The 23,174-nt window shown below is 39.6% G+C and overlaps 1 protein-coding gene across 1 annotated transcript; it reads left to right on the top strand.

Annotated features, from left to right (window-relative positions):
• Positions 1–8,561: 8,561 nt before the first annotated feature.
• On the top strand, positions 8,562–22,784 carry MYLIP (myosin regulatory light chain interacting protein). The gene is made up of 7 exons (XM_027451262.3): positions 8,562–8,796; positions 9,576–9,766; positions 17,865–18,050; positions 18,486–18,683; positions 18,978–19,142; positions 20,645–21,065; positions 21,419–22,784. The coding sequence occupies exons 1-7, from the start codon at positions 8,710–8,712 to the stop codon at positions 21,506–21,508; spliced, it is 1,338 nt and encodes a 445-aa protein (XP_027307063.1). The 5' UTR covers positions 8,562–8,709; the 3' UTR covers positions 21,509–22,784.
• Positions 22,785–23,174: the final 390 nt, after the last annotated feature.

Below are 23,174 nucleotides of genomic sequence, written 5' to 3'. Positions count from 1 at the left end.
ATTTGACTTCTACTTTTGTAGTATATATTTTATAGAGGATGATACAGTTCACTTTTTATTCTCTTTCCAGCTGTGGTAAGCTGACTCTAAATCAACCATAATTTTGAGACTTTCAACTAGGAATACCCATTTCTGCACATATTTTACCATTCTGAGAAATGTGGATTTTGTTTGTTTTGGTTGAAAATGAAATAATTGAAAAGTTTTTTTGTTTTTGTTTTTGTTTTTTTACGCTTATGATCCTGAATCAAAAGACTATGTTGTCTGTAAAGGATTGCATGATCTTATGTATTTTGTGGTTAATGTACAGAGGTCTTCTGTAAAAGTCTCCAGATATATTTTTCAAATGTTTTTCTTTGCATTTTCAACTTTATCCTCTTTCTTCCTCCAGTCTTTCACGAGGAAAGAAAATAAATTTCTAATTCTTTTATTTTATTATCAAGGAGGTAACATTTTCATTACATCTCTTTCTACTCCCAAATTTCTATGTATTATCTTGTCTATTTTGTCTCCTCTGCACTTCCTTCATTTAATAGATCCTTAGCTCACTACTGACTGCTCAAACTACTTTCCCATGCACCAAGCCAACACCCCTCTCTCTTCCTAAAAATGTCCTTCACATGCTGGATTTTCTCTTCACTAAAATTCTTTTCATGCTTCACATTAGATTCAGCCTTAAATACTACAGAACCACTGCAGTGCCCAGAAGCTGAAATTGTGGCTATTGGAGCCTTTCACATATATCAGATATGTATCTGATATGTAAGATGCATAACATTTGTGACTTCTGTTTTGATTATTTACTTGACTAGTTTGTTTACGTTAAATACATGCAGTTTTACATTATTTTGACTAGCTTTGTTAGCAGTTTTGTCATCTGCTTTAAAGACAACCACAGCTAAGTTTGCTGGCTTTCTATGAATAAAATATCTTCTTCAAGAACTAAGTAAAAATAGTTGTAATAAGCAGTCTAACCATCAGATCACAGCTCTCAAAAATGATTATTCTTTCTTTTGCATTCAAGAATACACTAACAAAATGTCAGTTTAGGGATCCAATTCATGAAAACAAACTCATTCACAACATAGTTGGTATAGTGAGTTTTGTCTCTGTCTAACAAGCTCCTGACCCTGCTACAAATGTGTCATGTAACTGTGAGACAAATGTTTCGGGAAATCAATTGTACTTCATCCCTTTCTTGAAACCAGCAATTTCTTCACTGACTTGATGAATCAACTGACATCATCCATTTGGGGAAACAATTAGAGTGCAAGATAAATGACCTTCCACACTCAGAAGGTATTATTCAGTGCATATGCACCTACAAAAATATATATGTCTACATATATATGTGTGTGTGTTTTTAACAGGAACCATATTTTTAATTTAAACTACAAATTTTTATTAATTAATTTATTTTTTTAATGCTAAGCATGGTGTCTGATGCATGTGCACACACCATGCAGCTAGTCAGTAAGCAGTTTTCCAATCAGGAGTGTGAAAGAGGCCATTCCCCACTCCACACCACAGCACAGGAAAATGCTCTGTGCCTCCAGAATGGCATAATTCCTCTTCCTTTTTTGTAGTAGTGATAAGTACTGGATGTGTCAAGTGACAAAATCACCAACTTAGGCCTAAATTCTCCCTAAAATATGGCTTGCAGAGAAAACCACCACACTCTGTCTTACCTCTCCAAGACATATTCAATGCTTACATTGCTTCCTTTGCCTTTTCTTAGGAAAGAACAAGCTTGTTCACAGAAAGCGACGATCACAATTATAAAAGATCTATTTCCCTTTTATGGCAGATTAGGAACTTTGTGACCTATTTTAATTTAATCATCATATTTCTGTGTAACTGAAATGGCCACAACTTCGTATCAGTTCCTCTTTTGTTCACAGAAAATTCCATGCATGCTTCAAGCACTGCAGTAGAGGAAATTCTGTGATGTTGTACAATTAGGTTTTTGGTTTTGCTAAAAATAATGAGCAATGTATGAAAACGATGGAAATATTAATCTCCCTACTTAGTTTATGAGCTTTTTACATGGTCATGAAAGCTATAGACCCTAAGCTTTAGCTCGGTATTAAATAGGAAATAAGTACATTGAAGTTACTGAAGCTTGAAGATACAGTAAGACTGAAAAAATGATTAATAGTGGTGAGTTATTGTGGTTCTAAGGGTAAAGATTTTGCTTCTGTTTTGTTGTCAACCTTGTTGGCTCATTTTGAAAATAAAATATATAATTGTCTTATCTGCAAATAACTTCAATTGAAAGCTAATACTCCATTAAAATACCTTTCTAAAGAGCAGTCTCATAAAATTGTACAACCAGATCACTTTGGTGTTGGTGTGCATTTGTCTCAACCCTTTATTTGCTAAATATTGGGACACAAATTCCTAAATACAACAAGTTTAGAGTAAAAACAAATGCCATCAAATGCCGTCTTCTCAAACAAGCTGTTTTAATGTAATACTTGGGAGACTTGGCATTTATCAGCAATCAGTGTCAGTGTACATCAGAAGATACAGAGATATAAAATAAATCAGGTAAATACTTCTTCTTTTTAGACTGCAGGCAAATTGATGCTAATTGTTAATAAGAATGATGTGAATTATATTTATAACAATTGTAACTGCATATTATTTTTCAATGTAGAATAAAAGACTTAATAAACTAATCTTTTAAAGACACTAATCCGTAAAGCATTCTTGCTAGGATAAGAATATGATTATGTTTCTGTAAATTCTAGGTAAAATAAAAAATGTAAACTGAATTGATAATAGTATCCATAACAATCCTTTTCTTTTTTTCCCTCAGAATTAATGTTTAAAGAAGCTGGGGAATACCTACGGTTTAATTTCCTGGCAGAAAATGACCGATTCCCTTTCTGATTTTTTGTGAATCATTCTTTAGGTACACTAATTTTAAAATTTGAAGTGAAATTTTTTTGTCCTGTACAGGGATCAAAAAAATCCGACAAGCAGAACTAAAAGCAGAAGAAGATATGATTGCTACAGGACAATAGAATTATAAATAGATCTTTTTGTCTAATCAAAATTCTGGAAGAATGCCCTCATGTAATTTCAGTTTCTGCAATCAAATGACCAGTGTGACATCATCTGAACATTGAGTACTCTCAGAAGCCTATATTTTCCAATCATAAAAGAAAACATGATTTTTTCATAATGTGCTCCTGGTATTAATAATTCTTTTAGCTTAGTTAGGCCAAGGTGATGGAACTAATGTTTCTTCAGGATGTGGGAATATCACGCTGAGGCTGTTTAATTGGACAAAATGTCGCAAGAGAAAGAAGAGACAGGGAAAGAAGTTAATGTTCCAATTCAAAGGTAATTTCAATTTTTGTAAACATAGTTTATTAAATAGTTACATGTTCACAAAGTCATGAAACCCAAATTTTTAAAATGTTACAAATAAAACCATCTTTACCATTAGCATTCACCCTGCTTATGTACGTGCCTTGTCATACATGGTTTTAATCAACCAAATACTTAAAAACTGAGAATTTATCTGAGCTCAGGATGTACAGGGTCTGTGAAATGAGTGAAACTGCTCTTTTAAGTTACTTCATTGCAGAAGTTAGAAAAAAAATATTTTTACACTCAATATAATTTCTTGAAATTGAGACTTGTTTGTGGTTGTGGGTTTTTTTTTTTTTCAATTTAAATTTTTATGTACGTAAGAGAAACTGAAATTTGCAAGGTAGCATAAAGTGTCAGCAAACCAAAATAAATAAATAAATATATAAATAAGACAACTATTTTAGTCTTAATTTAGTGGAATTTCTCTGAATGAAGCTGAAGCTAGTGAAGTGCATTGATACAAAAGGGCAGTTCTGACATCAAAACTGACTCACAATGTGTTTTGTTGCTATTATATGGAACTATGTAAGAAACAAAAGTAGATCAATCTCTTTAATTTAATTAGCTTTATAAAAATATTGCAACGCACAAATTATAAAAGGAAAATGTTTTATGATATTTTACTCTAGAAAGGTAGTTTAGTAATTAGTGCTTGGTTCATTTAGAAATCTGTATTCAGAACTAAAATTCAATATACATCCGTATAATCCAGTGTATTATAGAGTGAGTGACTGAAAAGGCACATGTATCTCTTTGGCATATTTAGCAGAAAATGCCATACTGAAAGTAGGGCCAACTTAGTTTTAAAAACTGTTCATGTCTTTCCATCCCCTGAGATCAAGTACTCTGAAAACTCAACTACTGCTGAAAGCCCTGTGCCTTGCTGCTGGAAAATCATACAGATTGAAAATCAACCTTGGGGGGAAAAAAAATAGCAGTACAGGAATTGATTATGAGCATTTACCTTGTTTTGCTATTTTGTAGTCTCCATTATCAAAAAAAGCCTTGATGACACTATTTTATTTTATTTTATTTTATTTTATTTTATTTTATTTTATTTTATTTTATTTTATTTTATTTTATTTTATTTTATTTTATTATTTTATTTTATTTTTCCTTTTCTTCATTTCCACCATTGAGTGCGTGTTTCTTCAGAAAAACAACTGATGGGTTGCACTAGAGAAATGATTGTAGGCAAAGCTAGGTCAAACACACAAATCAAATCAAACAAAAATGAGAGAAATGTGTATTTTGTCCAGTCTCTTCACTGGATGCTGTTTGTAATGACAGTACAGTAAAAGGGTTATATTGATTGACTGACAGAGGTAAAATTACAAGGCTTATACTAAAAGATTTATGAAATCAGTGTTTGCCAGCTTTGATTGTCCAGAATGAATATATACATGTGTGTGTATTGTTTGTTTGTTTTAATAGATCTCTGTGTATTCTGTGGACCTGACTTTTATTATTATGACAATGTAATACCTTCCTAGATACCTGTTCTGTTGTTTTGTTTTATTTTCAATTATGGTTATTTATTGCTTGACTCATACAAGGACAGCTCTTATAAAAAACCTTTCTTGCTACTTTAATCTATTTAAATTCCAACCTGCTTTTTCTCATTGTCCTGGCATTTCTGGAGGTGGTGTGGGGAAGGACAAACAACTTCAATATATGAGCTTATCCAGACAGTAGCAGGAACAAATACTAGTGAGAATTTCCTTTGTGAAAGCTTTGATTCTAGACCATGAGAGCACATTTTAACAACATGAAAATAATCAATGACGACTCCATTCTAGGAGCACTAAAGGAAGTAAAATGCTCAGAAATTGAATCGGCGACCTGGAAAACAAGCTCACATTCAGTGGTGATTTGATGTTAGGAGTCTCTGAAAAAGTGCAGAGACTGAGGGATTTCTTTCTGCTATCAAGAAATTGGTTATGAAAAGGAGTTAATAGATTTCACAAGCTGCCGATGGATGTCCCAACAATCAGAAGGTTTCTAGAATGAGTCTAGCCTGAAACTGGAAAGGTTTCTGAGTAGATGTAATGCTACCTGACAAAGTTACTTATCTAACACCAAAATAGACTGGAAGTTGTGGAGCTGTGAATCAGTGGAAGCTGGGAGGGGATTCTGGGGAGTAAGAATAAGAATTTCTTCTTACACTCTTCGATACAGCATCAGGTATTGGCTGTTGCAGCATATAAGCATCAACAAGGACCTCTTGCTTGTTAAGCCTGCAGTCCAACCCTGTGCTAAATCCCCAAGAAACTGGACTGGGGCTATGTAAACCCTTGGTATGACCTGGTGGGATAGTTTTTATTTTTTATGTTCTTAAAATGTCCCAGACCAGGTAGCCCAAAACTAAACTGACACCCCTAGCTTTTTTTCTTTCATGGTGTGTTTGTTTTTTTTTCTTTTCTCCTATGGTAAGAGTCTCAGGTATGACCTCTAGATAATGCTTAATAAAAGAGTAAACTTATGTCCCATTAGTTTCATGGACGATCTTAGCACATTATTCTGTGTTTGATTTAGTGGCAATAGTGAACAAGCACAACGGGAAACATGTCAATCACTGGTATGTGCATTTGCCATAGAAGCTGATTAAGCCACTGAAGGGCAGAGCAGAGCAGAGGAGTATTTTTCAAGAAGTTAAGACAGAGGCATGATATACAAGAGAATACTCAGGGGGTCTTTCACATAGAAAATAAAGTGTTTTTGTTGTTTATGGACGGGTAATAGCGTTTCCCTTAAACAACCATCAGTATCAGAATGGCTCCTCAATTTTATGCTTTCCTCCATGCTTCTCAGTCAGTAGATCATCACCCGTGTGAGTGATGTGCATTTGCAGCATAACCAGCAGCCTTGACAGTGACAAGAAAAACGTTAGACATTGCAGTTGTGTTCATGCACGAAGCAATTTTACCCAAGGAGGACATGGCAGAAGAGACTGACTCCAATCATGTGATCCCACTCAGCTCCGTTTCACATCATCCTGAAATGCTTTTGTGCTGAACTAGTTCTAGGTTACCACTTGTTTGATACAGAATACAAAGAGACAGTTAGGAAAAAAAAAAAAAAAAAAAAAGAGAGAGAGAAAAAAAAAGAAAGAAAAGCAGGACTGAAGTAATAACGGTGCAGTATGTGTTTTCCAGTGCTTTTCTCTCAGGATTTATGCTAGAGGAAGATATATCATACCAAATCCATCAGCCTGAAAGAGGCAAGGTTACTGGCTCTCCATGCCTTCAGGTCCAACCAGTAGTGAGGCTGAACATGCATTCATGGCAGACAATGCAGTACATGTATATATATACCCCATACAAACACATATATACATGGCTGGACATACAGATCACAGACGTGACCTGGGGAGCTGCTCCTGATGGCTCATGGCGATGGGTTTCACACCTGGACATGGGGTCTAAGGCTCTGCTGGGATGACCCCAGGAGGGGATCAGACAGAGTCTCCCTTCCCCGAGTCCTTAATTTGGGATCTGACTGGCCTTCATACCCCTGTGGTACTCTGGGCTTGTGTGATGGGCCTTTCATGGCTCTGCAATGGGCCTGGGGACAACCTACAAATTTGTCAATAGACTAACCATATGTATAGTTTAAATCTACTTAATATCTTTTATTAAAGCCAAAACAAATGAACTAGTAATAAATCTGAACAGGAAGAGAGCATATACAATGTGCAAGAAAAGGGAAACGAAATGCTCAGCAACCTCATACTGGCTCTTATTATTGTAGAAACTGTGAATTAAAAATACCTTGTCATGGCATAGTATTCTGTACAGTGAAGTACTGTGAATTTGACAGGAGTCAATACCGTGGGCAACAAGCAACACAAGAAAGGATCTTAGAGAAGATCCTGTGTAAGCATCTGGACAGCAAGGTCATAGCTGCACTGCTGGATTCCTCGCGAGATGGAGTATCAAGGCAATAGCTTGGGGGCAACTACCTTGTGAATGAAAATCTGTACAAGGAAGGGCATCAGCCTTTATTGGAAACAAGGGTAAATATTGCTGTATTAGGGTCTAAGTTCAAAGGTCGGGAACTTACTTTTGTTCCTTTACACACAATTTGCTTTTCACAGGTTTTCCATTCAAACGTCAGGCAAGGATGCACTACGACTAATGTGTGAAGTAGGAGGTGACCAAAAATGAACCTTGTATGGGGATTTCAAGGAAAAATAGTAGGGTTAGACAAGGAACTTTAGGTATATGCATGAAAATGAGATGAATTACTGACACGCAAATTGATAGAGTAGCAAAAGGCTGATCCATCCTGGAGGTACTGCTGTGGAACGCAGCAGGTAGCGTTTTGTGACACACAGCACTGAGACAGCACGTCAATAAGCAGTATTTTTTGCCATACTCAGAGGGTGAACACGCATTTGGCAGTGTACTTCACTGGGTGTTGTTGATTCATCAAAGAGACCGGGCAGGAGGCTGTGAGAGGATGCAGCTTTTTCTCTCAGGCAGAACCCAAAGGGTTGCAGTGGGCGCTCGTCGCCGGAGTTGTCTCCTGTGTGCTAATGCAGGCTTCGGTCCCTTACTGTCTTCTGTACAGCATGAATAAAATATCACAGGGAGACTGCAGAAGGGAAAGTCTTTCTGTGACAGCAGTGTCCAGATGACACCCTTGAAAAGCAACGCTTGTTTTACAGGGGATTTTAACCAGCCTGTGCAATTTACTACTGAGGGATATTTTTAGGGCTCGGAGTTTGGCAGATTTCAAAGCCGGGTAGCACTTTTATGGACAGAATAAGAACGCCTTCCTCAGGTCAGGTAAGGAGAAAACAGAAGGAATATCGCTGCGTACAGGGGTGAGACCTCTGGGAGAAGGGCTGTCTCTTCCTATACCCTCTCCTAGGAGAGAATTTGAGGGGAAACCCTCTCTTGAACGAGCTCCCAGTCTCCAGGTGACATGGATCAACAAGCAGAGCCCCCAAAAGGAGCATTTTTCCCCTCATTTTCCTGTCATCCCACCCGGCCCAACACGCCGCCGGCCGGCAGGGGGCGCCCCACCACAGGCGCGCCCCCTCCCCTCCCTCCCCTGTTCTGCGCGCTCCCGGGGCGGGCGGCGCTGATTGGCAGGCGGCGGCGGCGCGCGACGCCTGCCCGAGGGGGCGGGGCTTCGGTGGGGGGGCGCAGGCTCCTATATAGCGGGAGGGACGCCGCTGCTGAGAGCAGTCGGCGGGCGGGCGGTGACGGGGAAGGAGGGGGTACGCGCGGGCAGGAGCAGCAGCCCCCCCCTCATATATACACACATACACACTGCTCAGTGCGCTTCTAGTTGGCGGAGCCGGCCCCGGCCGTGACCATGCTGTGCTACGTGACCAGGCCAGACGCCGTGGTGATGGAGGTGGAGGTGGAGGCCAAAGCCAACGGCGAGGACTGCCTCAACCAGGTGAGGCCCGCTGCGGGGCGGCCGTTGGGCGCCGGTGACCGTTGGGGGCCTGAGGGGGGCGCTCCCTCCTCCCCCCCACCCCCTCCACCCCCGTTGATGGCGGGCGGGCCCCCCCCCTTCTTCCCCTTTATTTATTTATTTTCTTCTCTCCTTCCCTTTATTTTTTTTTCCCCTCCTCCATGTTGGATGCAGGGGTTGCAGCATCCCTCGGTCGCGGCCCGTCTGCCCCCCTCCCCCCCCCGGTCCATTTTGGGGAAGGGAGGCCGCGGCCTCCTTGCTGCCCCCCAAATTCTCCCCACAGGGGCCGGGGGGCCCCCATCCTGACACGGCCCCCCCGGGGGTTCAGCCTGTCGCCCCCAGGTGCTGCCGCCCTTCCCTGCCATCTTCTGTGAGGATGGGGGCAGGAGGGAGCCGAGCGTGGCTGCCAAGCCCGTCGGTGGCACCTAAATAAAACTTGTGGGATGCGCTGCTTCTCGTCGCCCTCCTGCCTCAGAAGTGCTGCTGGGAACAGGCAGCCGGCTGGTCTGAAGTGCCTGGCCTTGAGGAGCGAAGGGGATGGGGTTTGGCTGCGGAGGTCCATCTTGGTGTTTACTAGTGGGGAAGTTCCCATTTTACACTCTTGTGTTTGTCAGAAAATCAACAAATCAGCTGTACGAAGGTGTTTACAAACACCACATCTTTTGTTTCAGACCACTCACCCTCAACTCAGTCTTTTAGTCGAATACTACTTCTTGCCCAGTTGTGTCATTGGTTCATTATGAAGGACCTCTTTCTTTCAGGTTTGCAGGAGGCTGGGAATTATAGAAGTTGATTATTTTGGACTGCAGTTCACTGGCAGCAAAGGGGAGAATCTGTGGCTGAATTTGAGGAACAGGATTTCCCAGCAGATGGATGGTTTAGCTCCTTATCGACTAAAACTAAGAGTCAAGTTCTTTGTAGAGCCCCATCTTATCTTACAAGAGCAGACGAGGTAAGGTTAAGATGGTTGTAAGTAAAGCGAACTTATTGTTTTCAATTTCAGTAAGCTATGAAAACGATTACCCAGAGGTTCTATTTCTTCCATCTTCTGGTATTCTTTGCTCAACTTTTCAGCACAGCTTTAAAATTCCGGTGTTTACATGTATTACTCTTTTTTTCTTTAAAAAGTGATATTATTGTAAGTATTGTGTGGGGAAGAGTAAGTAATGTTTAGTTAATTCCATGAGGAACTAGCGCTGGAAAAAGCCAAGCTCCCAGTAACCAGTTTCTTACATGGTGTTTGCGTGTCCGATAGTAACCCCTGTGCAGTGGTGTTACTGTAGGTCGTTCAAAACCACTGGTACAGAAAGGCAGGAAACAATTCCTCCCACAGAGCAAAAACTTGCTGAATTCCTTCTTGTCTGGGATCATATTACAGCAACTTTCAGATGGCTACAGGCCCTTTGAGGCTACAGAAGAACAGCTGTTCTGCTGCTTCTGTGGCCTGTCCTTTTAGCTAAATTGTTATACTGTTCCCAGGGCTTAAAATTTGTCCTCTCAGATGAGTAGCAAATGTTTTGCTTTCACTCCACCAGTTTGATTACTGCATTGCCACGTTAACTGTATTAACTGCAATTGGGTTCTCTGTAAAGAAAACAGAACAAGTATGTTTAAAACTGGTCTCAACACATTTTTTCCAGTTAGTTTTAGGTGGTACATCAAAAATAAATACAGAAAAATGTTGTGTCTGGAAGGGGATGCCAAAGCATACTTTCACTGCTCACCTCGACTTGGTACTCCAGAATTAAGACCATGCTTATGACATTTTTGTTCTGCACAGGATATTTTTACAGTGAATTTGGTCAGAGGCTGACAGTTTGATTTGGTGTACATCTCAGGAAAAATACTGAGTTAAAACAAGGCAATTTGTATATTTCTTGAAGTAATACTGGGAGAGGTTTAGGGGAACAGTGGTTACAATCTGGCTGAAGTCTTCAGAAGGCTGCAGAGTAGACCACAGTTGTCCTATGTAACAGATTTAGTTAAGCAAGTACATTCTAACATCCACATTGTGATGTACATTATTTTTGGAAAAATTCTAATATCCATGGTATACTTTTGTTTTTTTTCAGGGTATTTTTCCTGAAAGAACCTTGTTTTCTTAAATGCTCTTAATGAGAGCAAGTATAAAACCAAATAATGAAGGATTACATGGAACAAAAGCAACACAATCTCATGCCTGATAAGGTGGCAGAGATTACCCTGGATCTCCACACTCAGAGCAAATCAGGGTGAATCTGAGGAAGCCTAAAACAAATGATTGGCATTTTTGCTGTTGCTGCTGAATGTTTGTTCCACTTTACAAGGCTTTTGCAGACACCTGTGTTTTCCTACCTTGAACACCATCAATGCAAGACTTGGCAGGTTGTGTAAGTTAAGAGCTTGAACTGGTGAAACATAACCCCAAGGGCCTAAAAGACAGGTTGCGTAGCTGGAATGCAACAGAGCTTGTGTGTGAACATCAAAGACCTGAGTATGCTCCACTATTAAGGTGACTTTAAAAGGTTGTAGCTGGGATGAGTTTTATGTTTGAGTTGAGACTGGTCTAAAATTAATATTTTTAACGGACTTTAAAATCACTTGAGCATCAGTCATCAAGAGATCTATGAAAACTATGCTGTGCTGGAAATTACTTAGAGAGAAACAGGCGTTGAAACTAGTGCTTATTGTCACTGTCTTGCAAGTATAAATGCTCCTGAGGCACCAGCTAAGCTGTTCAGTCCTCAATGTTTTTAGAGTTTGTGCTAAAAGGCAAATCCATGTTGTGAAATAGTTTACCTTAGTTCCGTTTTAGTTGCCTGTACCCACTCATCTACATGTAGCAGACCTGGAGTTCTGTAGTGCCTGTGGTTAATGTATATTTCTGCAGTGTTGACATTGAGCTACAGTGAATTTGCTGTTTTCTTTCTTGGGTGTGCTTAAGGGTTTGATATGTATATAGCCATGCAGTCATTTTAGTCTGCATGTAAGTTTCTGTGGGATGAAGGGAAAGTCAAACTTGTTAAACCTGTCATCGAACTTTAAATCAATAGGTATCTCATGGAATATGATTAAAATGAGCTGTACAGCTACAACTGACAACTTATTTCTTACCCCTACTTGCAAAGGCAGTTTACTGGCTGACAAAGAAATGGTGGTGGCTGTTCTGGTTTCCTTTAGCACAGTGGTGTTCCCAGCTGATAAATAAGAGAGGGCATTTCTAATGTTGAATGTTATGCTTCTTCCTTGTGTGAAGAAAGCTGAGGAAGTCTCCATGTCTCTTACATTTAGCTTCTGAACCCGATCTTCCTTATGAGATGTGCGTGGAGACTGTGTTTGAAGTCTGGGGAGTTGCAAGTAATTCTGAAATCATTTGGCTGATAATGCTTTGCTATGACTAATAGTGAATGCAGTGACTGAGCTGTTCTTTGTTTTTTTCCATATACTTCAGAAGCTTCGTCAACACCAGTTTTGCTGCTTCATTAAAGAGATCCTTGTCTTGCACTTAGAGCTTGGCTGCGTGTTTCTGGAGCATTTTAGCACTCAGGTTTCTACATGCTGTGTAAAAAGCTGATCTGGCTACTGAACATCATCAGCCCGTGCTTCTGTTATCTTTAATCAGTGTGCAATCCAGCAGAAGATTGCAGCCTCATGCATTTTTAATATCTTATGAGAGGAAGCCTTCTTACCACCGAATGCAAGGTTATAATTGCATCTTTGACCACTATGGCAACAAGCCACCTTTGCTAAGTGCTTTGTGAATGGGAGGATCGGGTGTGGGGAGGGGGAACCTTCTCACTACACTTTCCTTTTACGCAGGGTTAAGCTTTATTTCTATTGTTCTTTGGTTCTTGATTTCTAATTTTTTATTTGACTGCCTGGTACTGAATCTCACCACAGGATATTGTAGTTTAGAATTGTTTTCAGTGGAATGAAAGCGCCTCAGTGCAAGAATGCTATTCAAATTTAATACGCTGCTGTCAACTGGAGCTTTAAACAAGCCTGAAATGTGAACAGCGTGCTTGTTAAGAGCAGTTTGAATAGCTGCATGGTTTTTGAATGGAGAATCACATAGGCTTGCTAAAGGCTATCTCCCTCTTTGCTTAAAGCTATAGGTGCCAGTCCAAACCCAGACCACAAGCTCTGCCGTATGTCATGCTGGTTTTCAGTGTCTCTTGTGGTAGGTCATGCAACAGATGGCTGAAAAAGCAATGTTTTCAGCAGTGAGTCAAAGTTGCCACCTGGTTTCTGTAACTCAAGCAGAGAGCTGGGACGCAGCTTTGTGGCTGTCCAGGAGCCTCCTGCTTGGGGCACGTGTGGGATCACCTGGGGCACTGTCTGCCTGGAGCCACAGCGGTGGAGTGTGGCTGTGGTCACCCCAGGGGAAGCGGTGGCTTGCTGAGGGCCAGTGTGGGGAAGTCAGAGCCCAAGGAGAGTGAGTGTTGATGTAAAAGCTGCTTGAGCAGTGTAAGGCGTCCCTGTGTGTACTTGGAAAGAGCAAAGCTGCTGTCTGGTGTAATGTGACAAAGCCAAGTGTTCTTATGTAAGCCATGGCGATTTAAAGCAACATGTCAGCTTCCAGCAGGCCACACGATCTCAAAAAGCATGCAGAGCAGCACTTTGCCAACTTTGAGATCAGTAACTGTCACTGGAAGCCGTTAAAGGTTGTGTGCTACTTTTCAAGTATTTGAATCATTTGTAAAATGCTTTTGCAGTGATTTCAGTTGTGGTTTCTTATTGGTAATGATGAACTAGTTAAAATTAGGAGCTGACTTGTAAGAGTTGAGTGGTTAGTAGTTAGAAAGTAAGAAAAACCATCCTGTTATCCTGCAGTACTGTCTAGCCAGTGCAACAGTGTCAAGGTATTTGTTACCATGCAATAAAAACCAGCTGTAATAAACAGGGTGAGTTTAATGGATCTGTTTGTCTGAACTGGAGTTGAGTTGCAGTTAGTAACCTCTGACCCACTCTGCTGAAAGCAGATAAGAGTAAACATACTGATGAATGCAATTGTAACTTTGCAGAGCTTATTTTTCATATCTAATGGCTTATCTGCTGCTAAAAATAGAATATTCTATTGCTGTGATCTTTACTATCAATATATTTTTAGGGATAACAATTATGCCTCTTTCATTCCTTGTGACTATGCAGTTGCAAATTACTTCATAGTAGGACAGATTCTTTCCCTGTGGTGAGGACTGTCATACCCCAGGTAGGACAGGCAGTTCCTTGGGACATGTTCGAAGGTTCTCGCCAGGAGTCTGGCAAGAGGATGGGCTCTCCTGGCTATATTTCTAGGTCAGGAAGTATTAGTCATACAAACACTTCTTATTGGTAACAGACTGGGTTTTGCCACTTTCCCTTCTGGCAGAGAAGTTTAGAACATAACTCTGAACATAGATTTTCCTATTTGCACTGTTTTCCCTTGGTTATTTTTTAAACTGTAGTAGGAACAAAGTTTTCAGTGCAGAACTTTGAATCCTAATGTATGTAGTTGTCTTTAATGAGTTTTTATGAAACAAATGACTTGTGTTGCATATACTCTTTTAATAGCACTTTTGCAGAGTTTTTAGTTTTCATCCAACTGAATTGGCAATGGATTCATTTTTAAGTGGTGTAACTACCAGTATAACTAGTGCTTGAGGAAAACATTTAACTGTTTCAAGTCTAGAGCTGCTTTTTTTTCCTTTGAAAAGGAGGAAGTTCTCTCTGGGCAGTGACTAACAAAGCACAACTTCGATGAACACAAAGCTTGGTCCCCTGATCAGTATTTCTTTGTGCTATTTTCAGATACCAAATTCAAAGGGAATACTCTATAATTGAACACAGGAATATCTAGGCAGTGTGAGGTTTGCTGGGGGTACTAATGCTCTAAGTTACGCTGACTTTTGTACTGGTGCTGCCCTGTATAGAATTCAGGGCATGTGACTTTGTCAGGGCAATGGAAAGGTGTTTGTTCTTCAACTGCCTGAATATCTTTAGTGGTGGGGAAAGCCCAGGGTTTTTTTTCATATCTAGAGAACCAGTGAAATCTCAATTTAGGTTAGCATTTAACTTATGAAAACTTAACTACTTTGTGGTAAGTAATAGTGTCTGTAATATGGCCATCTTTTCTGCAGTAGATTGGAGCAGATCTTTTTTACAGTTAGACTTAGCAGAATTTCATGATTAACTGCCTCAGGGCTCCGTATGTTTTTGTTTTGCTCGACTGTATTCAGCAACAAAAGTGCATTCTTCTGGCTTTCAGTTTAAAGACAAAGGCTTTCATTTTGTGTAAAAAGGAAAATCGTTATATAATTAGAGAATCTAACTGGTGTTGTGTTTAACCTTGAAGGGGGATGATTTTACAGTGGATATTAATGTATTTTTGGAGAAACAGACCCATAAAAAGGCCAGATGGGCAGACAGCACTAATCAGAATAATTTTTTCATGTGTATAAAATGTTTGCAGCCTTCATTCTTTCATAATCTTTCAATTTCTTGATGCAATTCCTTCCTCTAACGTATTTTAGATCTGTTAGAAACAACACAATGAATTTGCTACCTGAACTTTAGTTCAGGGCAAGTGCTGCAGCAGGTCAGTTTGGAAGTTTATGCACTGTCATTCAAAAACAAGGTTCACTGGCAGGCTCTTTGTTTAGTTAGTTTCTGTGCTGGTGTGTGTGTGTGTGGCTTAGCATTGGGCAGGAACCAGCCATGGTTTGTTCTTGGGTGGAGTCAAATCCCTTGAGATGGATCCTGACATGTGGGTGGCTTTGTCTTCTGACATTTATCCTGGCTACAGTAAGCTCTTGCATCACTTCAGTTAGCTTGCAGTAACTGTCCCTTATGCATGCCATGCCTCTTTCCCTTTTGTCCCCTAAAAATGTACAGTAGCTTAGTTTGAGATGTCTTCTCTTATGCTGTGTGAGCACCTGGGTCACTGCACATTAGTTGGTGCATCACTTTTTTGTTGCACTTCAAACTTGGTTGTCTACCTATGCCAGTACAAGCACTTCAGTGAATGTGACAAGTTCTGCCTCCACTGTAATTCTATCTGTATCTGCAGGAGTCATCTTCTGTTTATTCAGCTCCCCCTTGATGTTCATACAGTCCTCCTAGCAAGACAATACTGACTTTTCCTTGTGTAGTCAGTGCTGTCATATGCATAAAGTAAGCAAACCAAAGTTGTGGCAGCTGAACATGCCAGCAAATGAGAACAAAATTGTCAGATTCATCTTTAAAATACCATAGGTTTAATCAGCATGTAGTTGTAATGACTGGAGAACTCATTTTCATACTGATAGGATCAGAAGTGCATGGAAAAGCTGTATTTTATGAAATGGTGATTGGAATTAAGGAGATGCCTACTGTTTGTTTTTAGGCATAGCTTTTCAGTAATCAATCAAATAATTTGACTGGCTTTATGAATTGAGCCCACGAACGTGTACAACCTCTCCACTCTAAAAGCTCCAGCTATGCCTTTGTGTGGCCTTAGCCAAAAGAACTCCAAATTAGTGGGGTGGGAGAGGGGGATTGGAGCACGAGTTTGGGACCGGCTCCAAGAGGAGCCCAAACAAGGAGTAACATGCTCACAGGGGAGACAGCTGTACTGTCTGAAGTTCTTGTTCCCTCACCTCTTAAATCTACATCCTGCACGGAGGGGGGAATGTTAGCTTCCCCCAGGCCCCCATTAAACTGCTGAAGTGGAGACCCATGTCTAGACAGCTAAGTGGTGCAGTTTGAGCACTTAAGTGGCAACTGCAGTGATGCCGTAAGCATGCTTCACGCTGCTTGCCAAGGGAGGTGCTGGAGCTGTGGCTCATTGCTGTGCAAAGTATGGTGGGGCAGCCTAGGAGATGATAGTATTTTCCTTTCCGAAATCCTGCGTATGAGCTGTCTTTTGGGGGGAGCATTATTTGTATTTTCTGGGCTGCAGCATTTACTATCATAGAACTAAAAATGAATCCAAATTTTAGAAGTTATATAACTTGACTGTAGTGCTGGCAAGGTAGCACTATTTGCTTGTACAATGAAACTGTAGAGTTACAAAAGGACTTACATAAGAGATCCAAGAGGACTATTGGAAGCAAAGTGAATCGTTAACCAGCATCTTGAACTTCACTGAGTGATTCAACATAGTTTTTTTCTAAAATTAAATGTAATTTATTTTTTTAAGGAAGTGAAATGTAAATGTCCTATCACTATGGAAACTGATATCCCTGTGGGTACTAGACTTTTTGAAAGCTTTTTCAGTGATAACATAGTTATTCCTATGTCTGACTTCCCTAAATACTCAATCTTAAGAACAAGTAGACAGAAAGGTATGTTATCTTCCCTGACAGAAGATAAGGAAGTTAAGGTAAGCAATAGGGGGAGTTAACGGGCTGCTATTAGAGTTAGTGGAAAATTTGATTTGTCCTACCTATTAGATAATTAAGAACAGCTTTGAATTTTCCAGCTAGCTGTCAAACCTGCCTCAGTCCCCAAGCATAAATGACAAATGTGCATACAGAATAGAGGCTTTATATTTTATTTTATGATGAAATACACTTTTAACTACTTCAAGTTACTTTCTTTAATCATGTTACTTGGAAAAGTGCTGTCTCCCCTTTGACTGGTGCCACAGCCATTTGATCTGTATAGAGAAAGCATGCTCTTTTTTTTTTTTCTGGCTGCATGGTAATGTTTTGTGCTTCTGTTCACAAATTCCTTTGTGGAAGTGATTTGTAAATAGGAACCAAAGAAAATTAAACTTAGGTAACTATTCCAGATATTTTTTATGGTTATTATATGGAATGAATTGAAGTTAGCGAATAGCCTTAGAGCTAAAGCAGCTTTTATTCAAACTGATACTGAAATGCTCATTTCTTTTAATTGTGCTTCTAGGCATGGTCTTCAGTTCTATCCTCATCTTTAAGTGAATAATGAGATGGGTGTCCCTTTTCCCCCTGTGCCCAGACCATTTGGTACATTCACTGCAAATTCTTAATTACCATATTAATGATTACCAAACATACTTGCTATGTTACTTGTTACCTACCTTATTGTTTTAACATCTTGTATAACAAATATTTCTGATTCCATTGCAGGCATATGTTTTTCTTGCATATAAAGGAGGATCTTCTGGCTGGTAATCTCCAGTGTTCTTCAGAGCATGCAATTGAACTTAGTGCATTGTTGGCACAGATGAAGTTTGGAGACTATAATCAGAATACTGCCAAGTACAATTACGAAGAGTTGTGTGCAAAAGAGCTCACCACTACCATTCTAGAAAGGTAAAAAGAATGAATTGAATCAAATCATATAGGGGCCAAAAGTGTAAGACTTTGTTATGCTATTGCATCAGCAGGTTAGGGCATATCTTGTGGTGTTAAAATGCCGTTCTGTGCATTTTTGCTGTGAACCTTCTGGTAATCCATGTAAATACTTCGGAGTGGGGGGGAGGCTAGTTAGAAAGCCTTGATTACATTTAGCTCTTACTTCTAAGTAAAGTACAGTTTTACATCCTGAATATTCTCAATGTTTTTAGTAATTCTCTTAAATGCTTCTGGCCTGTCTTATCTGGCTGTAAATTTCCAGTCATCGTGGACCCAGAAGAACAACCTACCTGTTTAACCAGGTCATATAAAAACCATGTTATACGAAGCTGCTAACAGTAATGGCACATCCTGGAGTTACTTCACCCAGCCTTAATCTTTTTTCATCAACAGCATTATTGCAAAGCATAAGCAGCTGGAAGGTCTCAGTCAAGCTTCTGCTGAATATCAGATTCTACAGATTGCAACAACACTGGAGAACTATGGAGTAGAGTGGCATTCAGTTAGAGACAGTGAAGGGCAAAAACTCCTTATTGGTGTTGGACCTGAAGGCATATCCATCTGCAAAGATGACTTCAGTCCTATCAACAGGTACTTGTTTTCTGGAATCATTTTTCCATGTTCCAGAACTACTGGGCATGCCTCACTTCTATGTAGACAAATGTTCTGTGAATTCCATAAAGGATCCATTGCAATGTAGGGTCTGAGGGCACCACCTGCTTGTAAGACAACTGGTCTTAAGGCTCTTGGGTTTTACATACTTCTGTGGCAGCACTTTCAATCCAGCATTATGGGCAAGTCAGAGGTCATAGTATCACAAGGTACCATAGTAAGTTGTGGGAAATGTCCTTTAAAAGCTAAATGTGTTTTTGTATTAATTCTTAGGATTGCTTATCCTGTTGTTCAAATGGCAACACAGTCTGGGAAGAACGTATATCTGACTGTTACCAAGGAGTCTGGTAATAGTGTTGTTCTCCTGTTTAAGATGATCAGTACAAGGGCAGCAAGTGGACTCTACAGAGCAATTACAGAGACGCATGCATTTTACAGGTTAGTACTGCTGCTAGTCAGCTTTGATCTTCTCTTCAAGCCTGAACAGAAGCTGAACAGGCTTTTGCTGCTTTTCATTTTGTGGGATGGGAGTTAAAAGTAAGCAAGATTTTTTTTTCAGTATACTACTCCAAATAATAGCACTTCAGAATAAAACCTTGCTGTTTTCTTTAATTCATAATACATGTGCTTGTCCCTGTGTATGAGTCAGGATGAGAGCAAAGGAATAGAAGGTAGAAGGCCTGTTTTTTCAAAATATGTAGGTGTAGCCCATATGCATGTATACTTTTGTCTTTATTTGGCTCCTCCTGTTGCCAGAAATCATCTTCCTACAATTCCTTTCCTTGCTCACATGCTTAGGATTTTGTTTCATGCCAGGAGCTATCAGTTGTCTTCATCCTTCTGTTCTTTGAGGCAAGGCTGCTGTAATTATCTACTGATGGCTGACTTTTGCTGAAACCACTTCTCACTCCTACTGTGAGATCCAACACAGGTAGAACTGACCATCAAAGATAGTAGTGGTGTTCCCTAACTTAACTACCACATTGATCTCAACTACTTAGGAGAAGAATTGGGCTTAAGTAGGGAAAGATACATATGCTAGGCAAAGCCCCATCCAGTTCCTCAAATCAGATCACTGTAATACAGTTAAAGCAATTAACATCAGTTAGTTGCCTTTCTAATCACTGTAGCTAATCAGCAGCTAACCACTGCTTATTTCATGGGCCTGATGTTAAGCATGACTTGTTATCCTCCATGATTATCAGATCCTGCACTCTTTGTGCTCTTCATACTTCTATCCAGGCAATCTACAAAGTCATTATTTAATGCTTTGACTGTCTTAACTGCTTGGTCTTCATATTTGGTTGTCACTTCTGCTGTCCTTTGCAGTGTGACTTTAAACAGAATTGTAGCTAGGCAATAGGATTTGGTTGTGAACTTAGGTTTTGGACTCAGGCCCTGTGAGGCTGTGGTCCTTGTTCTGCTTGTTCTGTGTTGTCTAGAGGGGTGATAATGCAGTAATAGGCTTCTGCAGATTTAGCTACAGCATGGGGATCCGTGGCAAGCATGGTTAGGCTAGCTGGAGCACTATGTGGCAAATCAAAATGGCTTGATTTAACAATGCTAGTATATCAAGTGTTTAGTGTCAAGTAATGCCATTAACCAATTCTTCACTAAAACAAAGAGCCTATCTAGAGAAAGGGGTGTTATGCTAAAGGCTATTACAACTATTTAATGTAGCATCTTGGCATTGCCATGTAAAGAGATGTTGCTAAGCAGAACTGTAGATTGAGCAAGTGTTCACTGCTAATGTGCCTTAATTCCCTTCTGTAGGCTATTTTACTAGGTATTTCTACATCTTCAAAGATGTAAAGTATCATCTCTGGTTGTCTTTTGCTTTGATTTCAATGCTGTTATTTCAACTTTGAGAACAATTAATTGTAGAGGGAGGCTTATCAGTATTAACTAACCCAATTTTGTTTTGCCTTGCTGTTCTATAGGTGTGACACTGTCACAAGTGCTGTCATGATGCAGTATAGTCGAGACTTAAAGGGTCACCTAGCATCTCTTTTCCTGAATGAAAATATTAATCTTGGGAAAAAATACGTCTTTGACATTAAAAGAACATCAAAAGAAGTTTATGATCATGCAAGACGAGCTCTTTATAATGCTGGCATTGTGGATCTTGTTTCGAGAAGTGATCAAACCCCACCGAGTTCCCCCCTTAAGTCTTCAGAAAGTAGCATGAACTGTGACAACTGTGAGGGTCTTAGCTGCCAACAAACAAAAGCTCTGCAAGAGAAGCTGCGAAAGCTAAAGGAGTCCATGCTTTGTATGGTGTGTTGTGAAGAAGAAATCAATTCAACATTCTGTCCCTGTGGCCATACAGTATGCTGTAAGACCTGTGCTGCCCAATTACAGGTAATAATTCCATTAAGTTAGCAAGTAGTGTAGAAGCTTGGGTTTTCTGTATACATGAGTATTAGATTAATGTGTAAAGTGATTTTAGCAAAAATGACTTTTAGAACTGTTTTCAGTAAACTAGTTCCAAAGGATGTTCTGTTCAGATGATTCTGAAAGATAAGTTTTAGCTGTTCAAGCTCTACTGTGGTGAGAGTAAGCATTAGCTGGGTCCTGCAATTGACTGTTTTAAGTATGAAGACTCGAGAAAAAAAAAAACTTAAAAGTGCTCTTTATTGTAGAAAATGGTCTCCAGTAAGTATATACACTCAAAACACAAAGTAAACTAACTTCCTAATGTTTTTCCTTTCCAGTCATGCCCTGTTTGCAGATCTCGTGTAGAGCATGTCCAGCATGTGTACTTGCCAACCCACACCAGTCTTCTCAATCTGACTGTGATCTGATCTGCATGTACAGCTTAAACCGATCATGTACTTCTTAAACTGCACTACTATGAATCGCAACCATTGATTGTGAAGAAGGCAACCACTCTGGCACCAATCCACGATCAAAAGCAAAAATACTGAATTGTTGAACATATCTTTGCTCAGCATGCCCATGATGGTTTGGGACATCTTTCTGGAGCAGAACTGTTAACTGACTCATGTTACTAAAACAGGAAAATGACGTATATGTTTGTAGCATGGCAGTGTTGCCAAAAAGCTAGGGAGCCCTGGAGAAATGTGGTATACACATTGGTATACCCAGCAAGAGCAATGCAGCCTTTTTATTTTACTCTTCAAATTCTTTTTAGTACAGTCATTCCATTTATTTTAATAGTAAAACTAGCTTTTACAAATATCAGTTTAGTGTGGCTCATAGTTTATGCTTTTAGTAAACTGCTCAAAAGGGAGAACTTCTCTTAAAAAAAAAAAAGTTCTTAAACTATACAAGGCTTCATCAAGCAGCTGCATTCAATTTTCTTAAATAGAAAGCAATTCTGTTCATATAGCTTTGGAAGGGTAGAACAATTTTAATTTTATAGTGCTACAGGTGGGTCAGGAAAGTCTTCTGGTTGGTAATGATGTCCTCTGGAAGCACTGCTGCAGGACTTCATTCACAGCTCTCAGTGGGTAAGGTTTCCCATATCCAACTTGGTTGGTTGGTAGTCTTGGGTGCTGTAGTCAGCTGCCCTTTAAGTTGGCTTTATTTTTGGAGGCTGGTATCAAGCTGTTAATCATATACCATTACTTCCTAAAAGAAGGGTTATGCATAACTTTAAATGCTTTCTTCAGTTAATGTCTTCATTGGTTAGGATATTTCCTGCTAAAATGTTTTTAATCTCCACCCCCTTACGTGGGCATTTTGGACTCCAGTTTCCTAGCATAATCTCCGGGATACAGAGGAACTAGAGACCATGTTTGGGTGCAATACTGGCTTAATTGAAGCTAGAAAAGTACACTGTCACTTTACTGAAACTTTCTGACTATACTTTTCATATTGCCTTAATGTAGCAGTAAGTGTGTTTATGCATCTGTTTCTTTGCACAGACATTTTGTCAAAATATTAAAACTCTACTTTTTTATGACACATTAGCATATAAACCTTACTCTAAGAGGGTATTTATTTTTTCACTTTGTAAAGAAAATTTTGTTTCCTCATGAAGCAAGAGCTTTGTCCTATATCGTAGGCAACTTCTGTCTTTTTATATTCAGGTTAATAAAGGACTTTAAAAATCTATTTTGTGTTACTTATGAGTCTTATTTTTCTGAACCTCTTCTGCAGTATTACTGAACTGAAAATACAGATTTTTCACATTTATAGTCTGAATATTGTGGGTCATCTTTCTAAGGGAGCAGTTTCCTCGGGTGTATATGAATTCTGAGGGGGGGAAGGAGAGTGGAAGAATAGGGGCATATGTATCAAAGAAGGTTGACTAACTATTGTAGTGGTGTACAGTGGTGCTAAAGCAAATATTCCGCCTTTCCCAAAGACTTTGTTCAGTGCTAATAGAATTACATTAATATCTAATCCATCATTCTATGGCAGCTGACTGAAATGGATTGTAAATTAATCTAAATAGATGTTAATATAGGCAGCTGATTTAAAGCATTCAACAAAATCAAGCTG

The sequence above is a fragment of the Anas platyrhynchos genome, chromosome 2 (assembly GCF_047663525.1).
Source record: "Anas platyrhynchos isolate ZD024472 breed Pekin duck chromosome 2, IASCAAS_PekinDuck_T2T, whole genome shotgun sequence".
In the NCBI taxonomy this organism is placed as follows: Eukaryota; Metazoa; Chordata; class Aves; order Anseriformes; family Anatidae; genus Anas; species Anas platyrhynchos.
This window is presented reverse-complemented; position numbering and strand designations above follow the sequence as displayed.